The sequence below is a fragment of the Amphibalanus amphitrite genome, unplaced genomic scaffold (genome assembly GCF_019059575.1).
Source record: "Amphibalanus amphitrite isolate SeventyFive unplaced genomic scaffold, NRLGWU_Aamphi_draft 000307F_arrow, whole genome shotgun sequence".
In the NCBI taxonomy this organism is placed as follows: domain Eukaryota; kingdom Metazoa; phylum Arthropoda; class Thecostraca; order Balanomorpha; family Balanidae; genus Amphibalanus; species Amphibalanus amphitrite.
Window position 1 is genome coordinate 479,083 of NW_024881802.1, and position 17,575 is coordinate 496,657.

General features: G+C 47.5%; 1 protein-coding gene across 4 annotated transcripts in view; it reads left to right on the forward strand.

The window, feature by feature from the left end:
• Window positions 1-17,575, forward strand: part of LOC122388069 (serine/arginine repetitive matrix protein 2-like) — a 119,858-nt gene that overhangs the window by 29,546 nt on the left and 72,737 nt on the right. For all 4 annotated transcript variants that reach the window (XR_006257727.1, XM_043378848.1, XM_043378850.1 and 1 more), the window contains exon 2: window positions 10,741-10,833. Coding sequence is in view for 3 of the 4 variants with exons in the window: in XM_043378848.1 (XP_043234783.1) it covers window positions 10,788-10,833 (46 nt within the window). In the remaining variant the exon portion in view is untranslated. The remainder of the gene's footprint in view (window positions 1-10,740; window positions 10,834-17,575) is intronic.

A 17,575-nucleotide genomic window follows, 5' to 3' on the forward strand; every position in this document is an offset into this window, starting at 1 on the left:
GAATTTCGATGTCTGGCTTTTGATAATGATAATGGCGTCGATTTTATCGCAGACATAATTCAAAAACAAATAATGAGGAGTGGTTCGGAATAGGTAAGTTCCATATAGCTTTCAGCAGTCAGGAGCTTTTACGGATATGTGACCTTCTACGAATATATGCTAAAAAGTGACCTTTTGGTTTCTCTCAGCAGCTCATTCATGATGTGGTTATTCCATTTAGACTTGCTATGCATCTGCTAACATGCAGATGATTATCGCTAGTTGTATGCCGATCCTGATCGCCTGTATGCTGCGACACGATTGAATGTGCGCGCCTCTTCGAAACAGTGATGTACAAGTATGTACAAATAACTAGTAACTATGCTATCGAATTTGCAGTGTCACCATTAGAGGTATGCCACTATCATCGGTGCATAGTGACCGCTATTTTTATTTAATGACGTTACAAGCAAACCGAAAGGAAAAACTGTTAGAACTATCCTTCAGCCTGGAACTTTTCCTACGCCTTGCATTATCATCTCATTTGCATAACACCAAGTCTTACGTCTCAGTGCCAACTCAATTAAGAACGGAAACTATCGACCGAAACTCACTTTCTATAGTCTGTCTCTTCCTCAGAAGTGTTGTCTGCAAACTTAGGAAGGAAACAGCTTTCGCAGCGTCTACGTTATTTCCGGATGGAATGACCATTGATTTTGTTGGCGATGGATGAATCGTAATCAGTTTTTTTTTTAACTCAGTGCTCTGAATGTTGCGCTTCACTTCACTTCAGATGAAGAGCTCAACAACGATACAAGTGTTCACAAATCAGCAACACTAAGCATGGAGATACTAAAGTAATTTTGTTATTGTGTTACGTCATAAGAAAAGCCAACACATATCGAGGTCAGCATCAAATACCAAACTACCAAAGTTTTACGTTTTGTTGTATGTATTTTTCATTTGAAATACCGCTTCGGAGCAAAAACCTTGTAGTCGGCGCGCCCCTAACCCCCAATAAACAGACAAACAACAGCAATAAAATGCGGCTGGATTCCCCAAATGCGGCTGGATTCCGCCTGCACAACATTTTTATCCAGAAATGCATGATAGTTCGAGGTGGAACAGGTGCGACCACTGCTGAAATGTCACGCCGGCGAACAGGTGCCGTAAAGTTCGTCTGGCCCCGCCGAGACGGGGCTGGCTGAAAGGTTTGCGGCTCACGGGAGAGCTTCAGTCCAGTTTGGTCGGCAGCTGGGACCGGCAGAGGTCGGAGCCAGGGGAGGGCACGGGCAGGGTCAGCATGGCTCGCTCCCGGACTCTATCGACCTGACTCGGTGTATGTATGTAGCAGCGCCGCGGATGGCCCCGGCTCCGCGCGCCGGTCCGGCATCTAGGCCAGGGGCGGGTCGACACCGACCCCCGGCACCCCCCCCCCCTCCCCCGGCTGTATAATGTGATAGTGGCGGATCGCGGAGGTCCGGCGGTGACCATGGACTTCTGCTCGGCTGGCGACCCGCCGCTGATCGGTGCCCGGCCGTTAGTCACCACAGAGGAAAACATTGATAGATTGTTGGCAGCGCTATATATTTATTCATTCACCGACCGTACGTAACTACATGGCAGCGATGCCAAAGGCAATAAGGCAGTCTTGGGTTATTGTGTGTGCTGCACCTTACATAGATCTGGCCCTATTGTGACGCTTTATAACACTGCCTGCGGGACTGTTTTAGAAGCTTCCCTTTCGTCTTGACTGATGCGGTCCCATTTGATTAACACACACGGGTCGGTACAAGTTCAGCGGCAACCGCGAATATTGCATAATAATAATACTATACATACATAACAGTCGCATCTCCATAACAGCTTTGCTTCTGACAACGATCAAATTGTGGCATTCAGACATTTCAGGTTCCATTTGGAATCAATCGGTAGTTTGAGGCAAGAATGAAGTCCTATCCATACAGTCGCACAGATGTGAATTGCGGTCAAGCATCGTTGCAATGAGTCGCATGGTTCACACGAAGTTTCCAATCCCTTCTGGTGATGCTGGCAGCTAGGGTTTGACATTGGCCGTAAAACCAAGTTATCTGCTAAATTGGAAGTCATCTCCCAAAGTTATAGCCGGGAATATGACATTAATTGTGATTTATTGTAGACGTATATCACCGTCGGTGACTCCTGCAGAGTCCCGTGAAACATTTACAATGCTCGGCGTTAAGGTTGACCACATGGCTTTGATTACATTTCTGCCTGAACCGGTAATCAATCATGGTCAGTTTACAGAAATAATTTACTAGCCACATCTCTATTTGGGGCTTGACTTTGCCATTGAATGTTTTCATAGCGTATTTAAAGATTTACACTGGGTGAGTGTAGGTGTGTCAAATGCGTCATGGACTCATAAGCTATACCGACAAAGTTTTCATTCAGATGCATGTAGGTATATACCTAACCTCTGTACAATTTTAACTTACAAACTTTAAACAAACTTAAACAATTGGTGATCAAACAATATAATACGGTTAGTCACGCGTTTGGGCTAGGTATTAATGCAATATTAATTAACCTACGCATGTCTGTTTATATTAAGATCGGTCCCGGTCAAGGGTCTGGTATAGAAAAGCTATGCATATGTAGACGCCTTATTTTTCTACCATTATGCTTTGCTGCAACACTAAAAGCATCTAGGTATACCATATAGCTAAAGCTAGCCAATCTGATCTTGAATGAAATGTCTTAACCCTCGCCCGCACATGGGGGGGGGGGGTGGTTGCCACCCCCCAGGTAGTCTTTCTGCTCTGCTTTCAACAGTTTTAGAGCTAGAAGGCTGATTTTTCGTATAACTGCTCCTCTATCCTTTCTTGATGTCCACTGAAAATTTCAAGTTTCTGTGAGTTTGGTTTGGGAGATATGACCTTGTTTGTCAGGTCATGTCATGACCCAAATGGCCAATTCTCAACATATTGCGTTTGCCATGGGCCTTATGAGCTTTTGACACCCTGATTTCGGCCTTTTTTGCCAGTCTTACCTCCCACCTATCATGGAACATGTTGTTCGACGATGTACAGGGGTCAAGGTCAGGGTCAAGGTCAACCTAGGTCATCTAAGATAATTGCGTTTTAGGCAAGCTGAATTTACTTTTTTGAAGTTTTTTGACTGCATTTTTGGTAAAAGCTTCTCAGATCATGATTTCATGTAATATGGACCAAAAAACAATCGGTGCACACATCAGTATACCTACACACAGACACACACAGACATACAAACACATACAATTGACCTTGACCTAACTTGACCTGAAATGACCTCAGCAGCAAAATTCTGGTCGGGTAGTGTGACAAAGAGGTTCTAGCTGGCTTGGCACCAGAAAACAGCATCGTCATCGGTATTTGATAAGCAGCACACTTGATATCCAACGGTGACCCAAAACAGCAACATTTTTTAGTTTGACCTGACCTGGAAGGTGAATGACTGACCTGAGAAGGTAAAACTGGGTATCATTGGATTCGTCTCTTCCCAAAGAATCTTTTTGGTCTTTACCGCTAAGCTCTATCTCTAACAGGAACGAAATGGCGCGGGGGGGTTTGGCAACCCCCCCCCCCCCATGTGCGTTCTAGGATGGGAAAATGGCATGTGCGGGCGAGGGTTAATTTGGAAATGTTATCCATAAAATTAGTTCCTTAATCTCTTCGATTTAGGTGAATGCAACACCTCGTGGCTGCATAATTATTGTGCTCATTTTCTGAAATTTGCAATGTATCGATGCTCATGCTCCTAAGGCCATTATGTGCTAATTAATGACGCATTTGCGTGAGCAGAGTCAGATGTAACGACCGTCACAGCTAATGATGATAATGTTCTCGATAGGAAACGGGCATCATTACATAATACATCTCTACCGTGCAGCATATTTCCGAATCGATGCTCTCATTGATCATTTGCTTCACTGCCAGATGAATTCAGTCATGAATAACATGACAAGTTTTAATCTAATTACATACCAGCCCTATTGCTAGCTAATGCTAATGCTGCTAATGCTAGCTAATGCTTATCTGAACAAACATTTTTGACACAGCTCCAGGAATGTGCCAACAAAATATCTACTTAGTGCTGACGTGCCAGAAACTGAACTTACAATTTCTTGCTTCGAAGGAGAAGTGTTCTGTCGCTGATGAGGACGCAGGAAGGTGTACATACAATAAACCTGCAGCGCCGCGAGCCGAGCCATTCTCATTTCCTGGTGTATCGCCGCTATAAATAGACGGGCCGCTGTGTGCCGATGGCGGCCGCTGCCTGGTCTCTGAAACGGCTCTGTTTGCCGCGGCCAAATGCCGGTTTTGTGGCGCCGTCAGCCGCCAATAGACACACTCCGAGCCGCCGTAACGGCCAGCATTGATCGTTGAACGGTCGCTCCGCCGCCAGACGCGATAGACCGGCAGACAGACACCAAAGGACGACAGTACCCGGTCTGACACCAGACGAGACAGACCAGCGAGACTGACAGACACCAAAGGACGACAGCACTCGGTCCGCCGCCAGACGCGATAGACCGGCAGACAGACACCAAAGGACGACTCGGTCTGACACCAGACGAGACAGACCAGCGAGACTGGTACCAAAGGACGACAGTACCCGGTCTGACACCAGACGAGACAGACCAGCGAGACTGACAGACACCAAAGGACGACAGCACCCGGTCCGTCGCGAGAGAGCAGCGAACAAATAGACTGGGAGGGGAGTGGAGGACGACATCGGTCCGCCGCCAGAAACGACGGAGCAACAGACAGACTCGAGGGAGGTCAGAGGACAGTATTGGCGGTATTCCGAACACAGACCAGCGAACAGACATACTCGAGGGGGACCAGAAGACGACAGCATTCGGAAGGATATCCGGTTACAGTGTTTTTGTGTTTTTGTTTTTCTAAATTTCTGGTATTTTGATTTTCTCATACATACTTTCTTTTTTATTGTCTTTCGCACACTCACGCTTCAAAGTAAGGGCTCCACCACCGGGGTGGAGGGTGTCAGGGGGTGGGGCGGGGGGAGGGGGTTGTTAAACACCTGGATCTTTGATTTGTGATATTCTTTAAGTTTCTCAGTGCTTGTGCGAGGATCAAATTAGAACATTTTAATTAGTGACCTTACCCTCGTAGTTTTTTGTGTTTACTGTTTAGATTTTTTTTTAAACTACGAGAGTAAGGTCACTATTAATTAAAGTCTTTGATTTTTTGTTGAATGTGAATTTTTGGCCGCTTGAGTATCCGCGTAACGCCGATGCTTATGCCATCGCATGCTTGTCTAATGCCGTTTAGAAAAGATCGCACAGTGCAAAGACATTTGTGCTAACTAAGAAGAACACATCTGCATTGTATTACATTACAGAAAATTCAAAATTGTAGTACATTTACAGACAGAAAATTGTATTACATCTGCATTGTTAATACATTAATGTATAGCACTGATGATTATCATTCGCTTGTGCTAACCACACAGTATATCAATCAGCCGACTGCACGGTAGGCGATCGGGCCGGTCTAGCCTCGCGAAACCTCAAAGACACCTTTTTCCGAAAATTGGAAAACAACGCATACTAGTCGACAGAAAATTCATCAAAGATTACGATTAGTGCATTTGCATGGCTCAGGAGACATTTTTTCGTAGACAAAAGTGTCGTTAAAGACAGCGTTCCGTAACACTTCATAAAGGGGGATAATCACAGCCGATTTTTACGCTCTTTGAATATTTTGTGGAACGATGAAATTGCTAGGTGTTGAGCATGCATTTTGCATGGAAAGTGAAATTTAGGTGTTTAGACGATTCCACCATAGAAAGCAAGTAGACAAAATCAGTTCAAAATGTCTTATAATTAGGTTAACTTTTTATATTTTTTTCTACCACTGAACATTACGTTCACTGAATTAACCAAGCCCAGCAAAAAAGTTTTACGAGGACGAACTGAAAATAATGCTGCATCGCATGCACTAAGACACTATCTATTAGGGGAGCCAGTGAAAATTTGCAGCAACTTGCAGCCCTAGCATCCAGACACTTTTTTCTTCTAAGGGTTGGCCGTGGCTTGGTGCACTTGAGCACAAGTGGTAAATGCCCCAAAGGGTGTTTTCGCGATAGCTCAAAACACCCAGGCAATAGAGAGCTGCAACCTGGCATACCTGACCTTTGATGCACGCTGGATCTTGTGACACCAGCCGCACTTTCAAGTCAGGTCAGGTCACTGACCTATGACGTCATAAATGAACCTCTGCACGATCCTCAGATGTCGCAACCTTGCAACGCTCTCAGTGCCAGAGTAACTTTCACAGGGAGGTGAGACTTGCAGGACTTATTGTCCTTCAGAGGTCTTACAACTTGTATATCTCAGATTTTTCCTAAATGTCACATAAAGTCAGGTTGGTCACGTGACCTCACCTATAAGTCAATGGGGAAATTTGAAAACTGTTATTTTGGCGCCAGGAATGATATTCAATTGTCTCAAATACATGGAATCGTTACTTCATGCACTCCTTGCAAGATCTGATGCTGCATTTTTGAATTGTTGACCTTGCATGACGTCATTTATGACGTCTCTAGGGTCATACGAGTTTTTCGTCAATAACTCCCAATCAAATTGAGCTAGAGAGTCGACAAGGTCACCAATGGACTCCGTAAGACCTGCCGAATCGAATGATATGCGATATGACCTCCTTCGACCAACTTCGTGATTTGAAGACCTCTGACCTGACCTTGACTCGAGATCAAGGCCAGGTTTACCTTACGGTGGCCTCACCTAAACAAAAGTATACCATTCGACGCGCCTGAGCAAGGCGGACACGGCGATGTCAAAATCGTGGTTCTGCGGCCATTTTTTGCGAAGTTATTTACCAAAAACCAAACCCGCTGCTTGGGTCACGTTATGAAATGGGGCCTTGCCGGGCGAGATTTACGCTGTTTCATGATATGTATAAATTGGTAGGGCATGATCGTTTGAATAAAAAATTGGTTTGGAAGCAATTTTCTATGGAGGTACACACCATTTCAATGTCCTACCCAGCTCATATCGTCATAAATTTCGACCTACCCTCAAAAGTATTCATGCGTTATTCGAACAGCAATTAGGCAAATTGCAAGCTCGCCACAGAGCACAAATCCTTTAATAGATAGTCCTTATTTGAAACATATGCTCATTGGATATTCAAGAAGGTTGCTCCTAAATATTGTGGTTCTAGCTTCAAAAACATGGATGTTATGAATGCCGGTAGGTTTCGCGAGGCTACACCGGCCGGATCGCCCACTGTGGACTGGCGCGACCCGTCTCTGCCAAGGTCGATGCCCTGTTTGACAACCTCGATCGGCAAACAGGCGCAAATGTTCGCCGACAAACAGTGTTCGGTGACGTCACGCCTCACGGGGGCTGGACTGCTGCCAGACTGACCCCCGCTGATAGACGAACCCCCACCTGGGCCACTCGGGAGTCCGTGGCGCCAACACAAGCCACAGAGCGTGTACCTATGCAGTGCCGAGCAGCTATGGTGGCTTCAGCGGAATGTGGTGAACTGATAGTCACCGTGCTGAACTGTTCCTGTCTATCACTGAACGAGCGTGGTACTCGTTCGGCTAAGGAGCGATGCCTGTTGAAGGGGTCAACGCGTCCTGTAAGGAATTTTCACTGGGAAAGGGGCAGAGGCTCAAAGAGCCAAACCTAGGGTATCCCCAAATCCTGTTTTCTCATCGGGCCTACATCGGCATTCCGATACATATTCGACCCGAATATTGATGACCTTGAATACACTTTCACCTTCACGTTGATATCGATATTCTTAGAGCATTTGAAGATAAAGCTTTCACATAGTTAGGGATACCAAACTCAAAATTTTCCTCACAATCAGAAGAAACGTTTTCAAGCTTTAATTCTGGCTTCAGACTTCATGTTGGTTTCGAAATTTAGCGTGAAGAGACGGGGTGCAACATAAGTTGCTTTAATTTTCTTCAGATCGTTTTCTTAGTGGTCTTTATGTGTTTCCGCATAAATGACCAGTAGCGGCGGAACACCTTCAATTAAGGGGGGGGGGGGCACTGTCGAGTTTGGGTCCCATTCTTTCCATGCAACGCCCATAGAGCTAATGTTAAAATGCCAAAATCAAAGGGGGGCACGGTGCCCCGGTGCCCTCCCCGTTCCGCCGCCTATGTAAATGACCATCAGGGAGGACCCTGAGCCTGACCTGTGACCTCTAACTTGGCCTTAGGTCCTTCATGAAAGGTCAAAAATCGAGGTACCGGGTAAGTGCCCTTAATTTTCTTCTGATCATTTTAAGTGATCGCTCTGTGTTCCTCGCCTAAAGGACCATCGACGATGACAGGAACACATTGGAGACCACTTACAAAACGATCAGACGAAAATTAAAACTGTGGGCTTCTGATGGGCTTGTGAAAGCGCATTCGCACGAAGGTAGACATATTTCGCTAAAAGCATGTCCTTACGTTCTGCTTCTCATTCATTTATATTGCGACGTCCACAGCACACCTGTTTATTTAGTGACCGTTTTTTCCACACGCGTAGGCTATTCTCCATTCACCTTATCGGTGTGCCGATGGCCGTCGCTCGCTGGCGCTGTTGCGGGCCGTTTGGACGTCCATTGTGTGCTGTGACGGAGGCGGCCGCCTATGGCCCGGTGACTGATGACTGATGACTGATGACTGATGACTGATGCAGTCTCAGTGCCGACGGTAATGGGTCCTGTCCCTCCCCCGTACCCACCAGGTCGATGGCTCCTACCGGGGCCGGGGGTGAGGGGTGGGGAATTAACATTAGTGGCGGATGGACCTGCAGAGAACGTTTACCGACGCATACCCGTCATCGGGTGCCCGTCAGTCTTCGATGGCAACGGCCAGCACATATGAACCAATTTCTTCAGCCCAATAAGCACCAATCCAACCTACGTAGGAACGTGCCTATATGACAGCGCAGGAAATGGAAATATGCTCATTGTAGGGAATAGGTAGATAGCGGCATGGTTCGATTGAGGGTGGCTTTTTTATAAGGCCTCCGTCTGAACTGGTAAGATGATGCTGTCCGGTAGCACATTCGTTGGCCGCGAGGCATTTCTGATAAAGCATGCTAGTCTTTTTTGCGTTATTTGCTTGTCTCTCCGGTCTCGTGGGGCATAGCACCTAGCAGCCCAGACGGTCACATACCTAGGAGTTGTAGCTCCCGTTGGCTGTTGGAGCGGCATTTACCGCGCCCGGTTCCTGAGTTGCCGCCAGAATGACTCCGTAGGATCTAACTTCAATGATGTCATGATGTCAATGGGTCTATGTATACGAGATCGTGCTTCCACAAAACATTCAGTCGCTGAAACTTGAAAGGTTTCAAGAATCAGATTAGCCATGATTCAAATGCACATACATATATTGTATATTTAGGCCATTTTAATTTCATACTGTTGCGACAGACTGTCAGACTTGACCTGGCTGACTCTTTGTAGCCCCAAATTCGTGACGTCGCATCAATTAACCCTGATCAAACAGCACAGTGGACCCCGGCTGGCGGGCGTGTCTGACACGTGGCGCCACTGCGGCGCTTCCCGGTGTCGACTGCGATCGGCCCCGCCATCGGATCAGAGCCACACGACCGTTAGCGATCCGCCCACTCATCAGAGACCAGAGACAGATCAGATGGGATTTGTGGTCGGACGTCCCGTCGGTCAGCGGGGCGGTCGGTCGACGGTCGGAGCTGGCATGGGTCGGGACTGGGAGCTGGGCGACACTAGCGCCGCCAGTGGCGCGGTAATAGCGCCTCTGGCGGTAAAAGCTTGTAGCTGAAGTACAGGAAAAGCCCACTTTATTCTGGTCATCCCTGACTTGATTCTCACTTTCTGAATCAATTAATAAAAATGGAATAAGAGGGTAGACCAATGTGTACTTTTCGAACCGGCTCATCTCAATGGAACGAGATGAGAATACAGAGTAACTGGGTCTGTTCGACCATCGACTGAGCGAGTCGGACTCGGTTGCCGAGTCCGTCTACAAAGAACAGGCCCTCGATCCCAGAGTGGGACAGACCAAGGGACATATGTACTTCCCAGCTACTTAGTCACTACAGAGGTTTACACGTCCACGGCTCATTAAATCTTCCTTTGCTGGTGGTCAGGAAGGGTTGGTAGTTGTCCTGTAGCAGCCAGCTAGCTGCCGGGGAGTGTAGTAAAAGATGACGGTAGGGTGGTTTAATCCCGATGATGGGAACTGGGAAGACAGACATGCTTCAAAATCAGAGGTAACCACTTGTCTGTTCCTCGTTATTTCGAGCTCCTACAGTTGACGTCTAGCAGCCAATGAGAAAAGTGTTAACAAATTTCGGGAACAATACCTAACTCCATGAGACGAGACAGTCTATTTGAGGTCGGAGACAACATTCACGATTCACGTTATTTAGCCGGAGTTTGTACTTTATGAACACAGAGGCGTTTACACATACCGTACAATCCTGAAGCAGCTAACTGTAAGAGAGAAGAGGGCCTTGGCATTGGGACAGGACCGGTCGGGTGGGGCTCCCACTTCCCAGTCACTCGGTAGACTCGGTCGGGGACTCGCTGTCGGGTTCACAGTCAGCCCCACTTCCTTGGCCACTAGCTCCCTAATATGCATTTAAACATCGGTTCAAAATCTCTCTTACGTTTACCGACACGGAAACGATGTGGCGGGCTCCTGCTTGTGGGGATGCTTTCCACACATTCGAGTTCATTGATTCATTTCTGTTCGTTTCAGATGATGCGGTGAAGACGTGAAGCCGAGGTTCCAGAATCGGCTCAGAGATGGCGACTGCTGCCAGCGGCCGCTATGGCCCCTATGCTGCGGGAGGTAAGGCACATCCACGTCGGGCGCATTGTGGATCATTTAGAGTGGCCAGCAAACCACTTCTGCAGCAGGAGTGTCTGTAGTCAGTGGGACAGGGACAGATATCGGTGGTGGCACCAGGGCAGTGCAATATGGGAAAGAGATGGGACGGCTGAGACAGAGATGGTCACAGGTGGGACAGATGAGGGACACAGGTGGGACACATTTGAGATGCATGTGGGATTCGCGGGAGAAGTGAGACAGAGATAGGACAACAATGAGCGATAAGCTGCTAAAAGATGAGGTAGAAATGAGACAGATCACAGAGATGGGACGAAGATGGGAGATGGGACAGAGCTGAGACAGATGTGGTGTACCTAGGTACGGCTTAGAGCTGTATCAGTTCGACAAAGTTATAGCCGGACAAGGTCAGACGGTCAGTCGACGGGGATAGATAAAAGAAGCTTAACCCTATTCCTGGCGGGGGGGGGGGGGGCTCAGGAGCCCCCCCTGAGGTTTTTTTGGTTATTTCTTCCAAACGCTTTGAGCTAGGAAGCTCAAATTTCCTGACTTTTACTAAAAGGCTTTTACGCAACATTTCTGAAAATTTTGAGTTGATCTGACCTCAGGTCAGGTCACCAGAGGCGGTTTGGTGACCCTACCTCAGAAAAGCTTGCAATCACGCCAGAGCTAGAGTTTTTCACCGATCAATTTCTTCTCTTCAGGCTTTAGTTAGGGTACCAGTATGTGCAATTTGTATATCTCAGAATTTTCATATCTGTGACCTGAGGTCAGGCCAGACTCGTGACCTTTACATTGCAAGCCTATGGGAAAATATTGAAACGCCTCCTGCTTCGTGTAAACGAGTCAAAACCACCCAATTCTTTCAGTATTATGGAAGATTATCTCATCGGTGATGATCCTGGTGCCGCTAATTGACAGGGGCACCGGCAAAGGTCATCTGAGGTCATGTGACGTCATAAATCGTTTTTCTGTAAATAAATCACGACATGATGGTGCTAAAGACTTGTAAGTGGTACCAAACTGCTCGCCTGGTCAAGGCGCGTCGTTTGGTATGCAGCATGACCATACCCCACAACCTCATTGATGAATGACCTGACCTTGACCTCAGGTCAAATTTCAAATTGACCTGTGAAGGTCATCACATACTTATTTCGCATCGCCTCGGCGAGAGCAACAAAAAATGTATTGGTTTTATGTCTCTATGTTTCTTAGTTTAAAAGTTCTATAGGTAACTAATTCCAAAACATTTTATCGTTGATGACCTCTGGTGACCTCAATATTGACCTGACCTGAAAATGTTTTATGTAAAAGTTGTAGATCTCTAAACGACCTATCAAACGCCGTTCGCCGTTTGTCGCTGCGATGTGTAGTTTTTGAGATCTGAAGGGGGGGGGGGGCTGAATCGGCCCCCCGCCAGTTTCTTGTCCCGGCGGAGCCCGCCAGGAATAGGGTAGGGTTAATAGGTAGGTACAAGGTCTCGGATGGACAAGTAAAAGTCTGTTGGAACGGGGTGGGAAAAGTCAATGGAAGCTACAATGACCTGATTTTTGGGCTTGGTGATGAAGTCTTCCATAAGCAAGCTGCATTCTCTATTATTATTGCCATGCAAAATCAGCCCCACACAGCTCGTCGTTATGAAATCCACGACAAAGTGCGATCATTAGGTACCTTAGCTTGATTTTCAGTACAGCAGAAAAGTTGGTGTGTGTTTTTTATGCAACTTTGAAAGCCCTTTGATTTTTGTAGGTAGGTAAGTTTAAATGCGCGATTTCGGGAAACAATGTGTAGAGCTAAATCAAAGAGCATCCGGCTTATGTGCTTTGGTGTTTCGCCACGAGCCAGTAGCGGCGGAACACCTTCAATTAACCTTCGCGGTGGGGGGGGGGGCATTTTTTGCCCCCCTTTAGTTTTTTTCGATATATCTCGAGAACCGCTGCGCCGATCGTCACCAAACTTTCAGTATCCTCCCGGGAGTAGCTAGCGCACATGGTGACCAAAAAATTTCCAAAGGCTATGATAGGTTGGCCGCTAATGACGTCAGAGTGACGTCATTTTTGCCATTTTCGACCCAAAAAAAAGGTTTCGCGGGAAGAGCTGTCAGGCCTACAGCTTAAGTGATACAGAAAAATGATTCGACATAAAAGGTGTGGAATCAAGAGAGCTACAAAACTGCTATTTCGGTTTTTCGATTTTTTTTTATTTTGACCTCCAAAAATAAAAAAAATAGATTTTTTGAAAATAATAGCCTAAAAATCCAAAACGTTTTTTTGAATTTCGATAAAAACCGGAATATATGTGATAGTCCCTACCGCCTTCTATCTACATACCAAATTTGAGATCAATGCCTCTTTTTTTGGCCAAGTTATAGCGAAAAAACTGTTCAAAATTGATGACGTCAAATTTTCAAACTCAATTTTTAGCAATTCTAGACCTCGTAGCGCAAAACAAAGACCACCATTAGACTCCCCGTGACGAACTGCATTGAATCGATACCCATTTTATGCAAAAATATCAACTTTAAAATTTGACCTTTTTTGACCTGACCTTGACCTGACCTCCACCAGAAAGTGACCTAAACCGTACCTGATGGTCTTATAACCAACACCATTGAGTTGGAAATGAAAAACTGGCCATAAAATATGCATCGCACAACTTTAGTAAAGTTGGGTTCATATGGTGACCCTTGGTGACCTTTGGTGACCTGACCTGTGACCTGACCTGGTATGACCAGTGACCTCTGATAGCAACATATGTACTAGAAAACTGACGCCTTATCGCTGATTTTCGACAAAATGCGTTTTACTCGGTGTTATAGCACTTTCCATAGAAGCCCCATGAACGGTGAAACATTTTATCTTTGATCTGACCTGTGACGTCATCGGTAACCCCGAGGTAATGAAATTTGGTTTCTCAGAACAGATTTGATAGGGCTATCGAACGCCGTTTGAATTTTCCGGATCCGTCCAGTAGTTTCGGAGATACGAGGGGGGAAAAAATGCCCCCCCCCAACCGCGCGGAAGGTGGCTGGTAGGCTCACCGCCTGCCGGGTTAAGGGGGGGGGGGGGCACTGCCGACTTTTGGTCCCATTCTTTCCATGCAACGCCCATAGGGCTAATGTCAAAATGCAAAATCAAAGGGGGCACGGTGCCCCGGTGCCCTCCCCGTTCCGCCGCTTATCTTTTGTTCCTTTCCCGATAAATCATCGCAGTCTCTTGTTCCGGGCTGGTAGAAATTCAAAAGTCGCTGGCGACGTCGCCAACTTCACGGACATAGAAATTCACCGATTATTGAGCACTTAAAGAAAATTCCCGAACAAAGTAACAAAGAACTGCCGTACCTTTGAATTATCAATGAACAGGCATTCACTAAAAATCTGCATGTAGTGATGTATGCATTCGGATCACCTATCTAGGCTGATAAACTTGACAATCCATTTTAATTACAATCATGTCAGCACAAAATAAGCAAAGTCTCTCTGCAATGCAAATACGTTAAGCATCTCATTAAAGTCCATCTTCACTGGAGTGCAGATCGAGTTTCAGCTGTTTTTCGCCACAAACAAGCCTGGTTCCGGGCGGAGTTCCGAACTACACTTCTTTTGAGAGCGGCGGCTCGGAGTGTGCCACTTCTCATCTTACTTCCGCATTCGTCCGCTCCACGGACCGGCGGCGGCGCGGCGCGGCGCGAGTGGCGCACCCGCGACAGATGCGCCGTGTCGCGCCACGCGCCGCGCAGCGCTATTTGTGTCGCGGCGCCGCCCGGTCCGGGAGGAGGACGGTCTCAGCCGGGCGCGGTTCGATCGTACCTAATGTCCGGTGACGGGGTGACAGGGCTGCAGACCGCGCGGCGCAGGGGCTGGAGAGTGGTCCGGTCAGAGGACCAGTCCTCTCTGATGGACACCGCGTGATCTGGTCACATTTGGCACCGCCCCAGCAGTTTCCGGAACTCCCGGCCTATTACCACGCCCCGGAAGCGCAATGGAAATGGCCGTCGAGTTGGGGTCTGTTCAATAGTGGACTCTGCAGAGTGCAGAAGTAGTCACGACGGTACTTGACCAGGGGAAATATTTCTTTTCTTAGATATCGGAGGGCCTAGCTTTGATCGGGGAGATGCTTGGTATCCCCATAACTTAGTTGAACATCGTCTTCTGCTCAAACTGTCGTAGTAAATGACGTACTCGTTGAAATGAAATGACGTAAAAAATGACGTACAGTGCACATGAAACATGTATGATGTGTAGGCATTCGTTCGATGAAAAGACAGAAACACCAAATTAGCGGCCCGCTAAACCTTTTTTGAAGCCGCGTGTTTACGTACTGCATACTCATACACGAGGCAGGAGACAGCTGAAAGCTATAAAATCTGAGAAGGAAGGGAACTACATTGCTGAGAATAACCATTGCTGATGATGTCAACGTCATTCCCGTTTTACCAATGAAGGACTTTTATCTATCTGTTCTCTAATTCGGGGTTCCACGATTAGCGCCATCCTGTCATGGATTAGCATTATTTGCAGATATCCGCGGATAACGGTGATAAATTGAACATCTGCCGCATCAGCAGGTGTCGGTACCGGCTCGAGATGACGCAGATACCGTATTGATTTCTGTTGGAGCCTCGCCCTCAGCTTATTAGATCAGTTCAATCGGCGAATGACACTTATAACGTTATCCCAGGCGATCCTCACGCCTACCGTATCAAAGTAACGGTGAGTGCCGAGATCTACATATACGTGTACTTAGGGATGGATGGCATAGTAAGATTAGATATCTCAGTGACGGTCAGAGCATTTCAGCGTTATCGATAATTTGAAAGCAGAGCGTTCGAAAATCGTTCTTTCGGTCTGTCAGTCAGGCAGTTATTTAGTGTCAGTCTGCTGGTCTGTTGCCCTGTCGATCTGTCTATCCTTTGGTCTGTCGGTCTGTCAGTCTGTCGGTCTGTTGGTCTGTCGGCCTGACGGTCCGTCGGTCTATTGGTCTGTCGGTGTGTGGATCCGTTGATCTGTTGGTCTGCTGATATGTCTTTCCGTTGGTCTGTCGGTCTGTCGGTCTGCCGGTCGGTCGATCTATTGGTCAAGGCCTGTCGGTCGGCCAGATCAGTCGGTCGGCCTGGGATCAAGTTGGTTAACTGGTCGGTCGGCTAGTTAGTGGAATGGTTAGTCAGCTGGTTGGTCAGTGTATTGGTCGGTCGGTCGGTCGATCGGTTGGCTGGTCGGCCCGCCGATCGTGGGGGTCGGTCCGTACGGTCGCCGGTCGCGATCGTTCGGGTCAGTCGACCCACCTCGCCGGTCCCAGAAAGGCACCGATCCAGGCTGCACGGTGGCCGAATCTTACGTCTCCTCCAGAGCTGGCGGCCAGGATGTGGGGCTCGTCTGTCAAACGGCGCACCGTTCCGCCGTGATCGTGAACCCCGGTCCCGGTTCGGGTCGGGCGGGTCACGGGTCGCAGCGCCGACCACCAAGCTAAACGAATGAGTCTCTCGGTATGCGCGCTGCGTCCGGCCAGAGCATACTCTCTTCCCGGCGCGGGCACAGATGGCGGTCGACAATCGAATCAGCAGCGTCCCCGACAGAGACGCAGAACCGCCCACCGGACGCCGGGATATCGGAACAGGCGCCGGATGCGGAGCTGCCGCAGCCGCCGTCCGGACCTGAAACCCCGACAGACTTCGACCGGATGTGGGGCCGCGCTGGTGCCTATAAAAAAAGGAAAAAAAAGGTCCACCAGATGGGTGAAATGCTGGTTCAACGTAAATGAGGATAAATCATGCCTTCAGGTAACTGTTTATTCCATTTGTTTTGCTTCATCATCTATGCATGACAATACTGTTTCAGGCACTGTCATTTGTTACCACCGTTGTCGTCACTTATAAGGCTACTTGTTCCCATATTGGGTACGCGTTGTGTGTGTATAAAGCGCAGCCATTCCACTAACAACTTCGATTTTTTCCTGACATACGGCGCCATATTTCGCCTTAAAAGCGCTTCCGTGCGTCGAGAGAAAGGGGAGCAGTGGCTCTAAAGTGTGATGAATAGCCTGGCACCCTCGTGCAGCGTATCTCCCTTACTTTATGCGCTAAGCTGGAAAGGAGCCACTGGCATAACTGACTCAGCTCCTTGAAAGATGACGGTTCGATGGTGGGGCCAACACTCTTCCGTGTGAGAATCCTGAATCGATGAACAAGGTCAACTTTGTGCCACGTATGAGAAAGTCACGTGTCAGAATCCTGAATCGATGCACAAAGCCAATTTTAGCAGCCTCATCCTGGCCTCATCTTCATATTTCCGCTATGAAAGCTCAAGGATGCCTCAGATTTTGAGAGCTTACTGATGACGGCGTGGGCAACCCGCAGCGTGCAGATAATTGCATTGATTATTATCGATCAATAATCAGTGTTATCAGTTATTATATATTGGAACGATAATCTACCTCGAAACCTTTTTGGAATGTCTACGGCTTAATGACCATGGTGGCAGCACATCTGATTTTTGTTCCACTATTTCGCTTCACTGTATAACACAATTCCTCATGCTCTGTTTCCCGTCTTGATATTATATTCTTTATGTTCGTTGTACCTTGTCTACTCTGATATGACATGGATACAGACTCTTCTTCAAAATGCTTTATTTGCTTTCCATGAACAGCTTTCTCTTATCTTATAATAATTGGCCGATCGGACAGGAGTCGGGGCGGGGCCTGTGTGGAGCAATTTCTGCCTATAGCATGGGCTCCGCCCTCAGTCT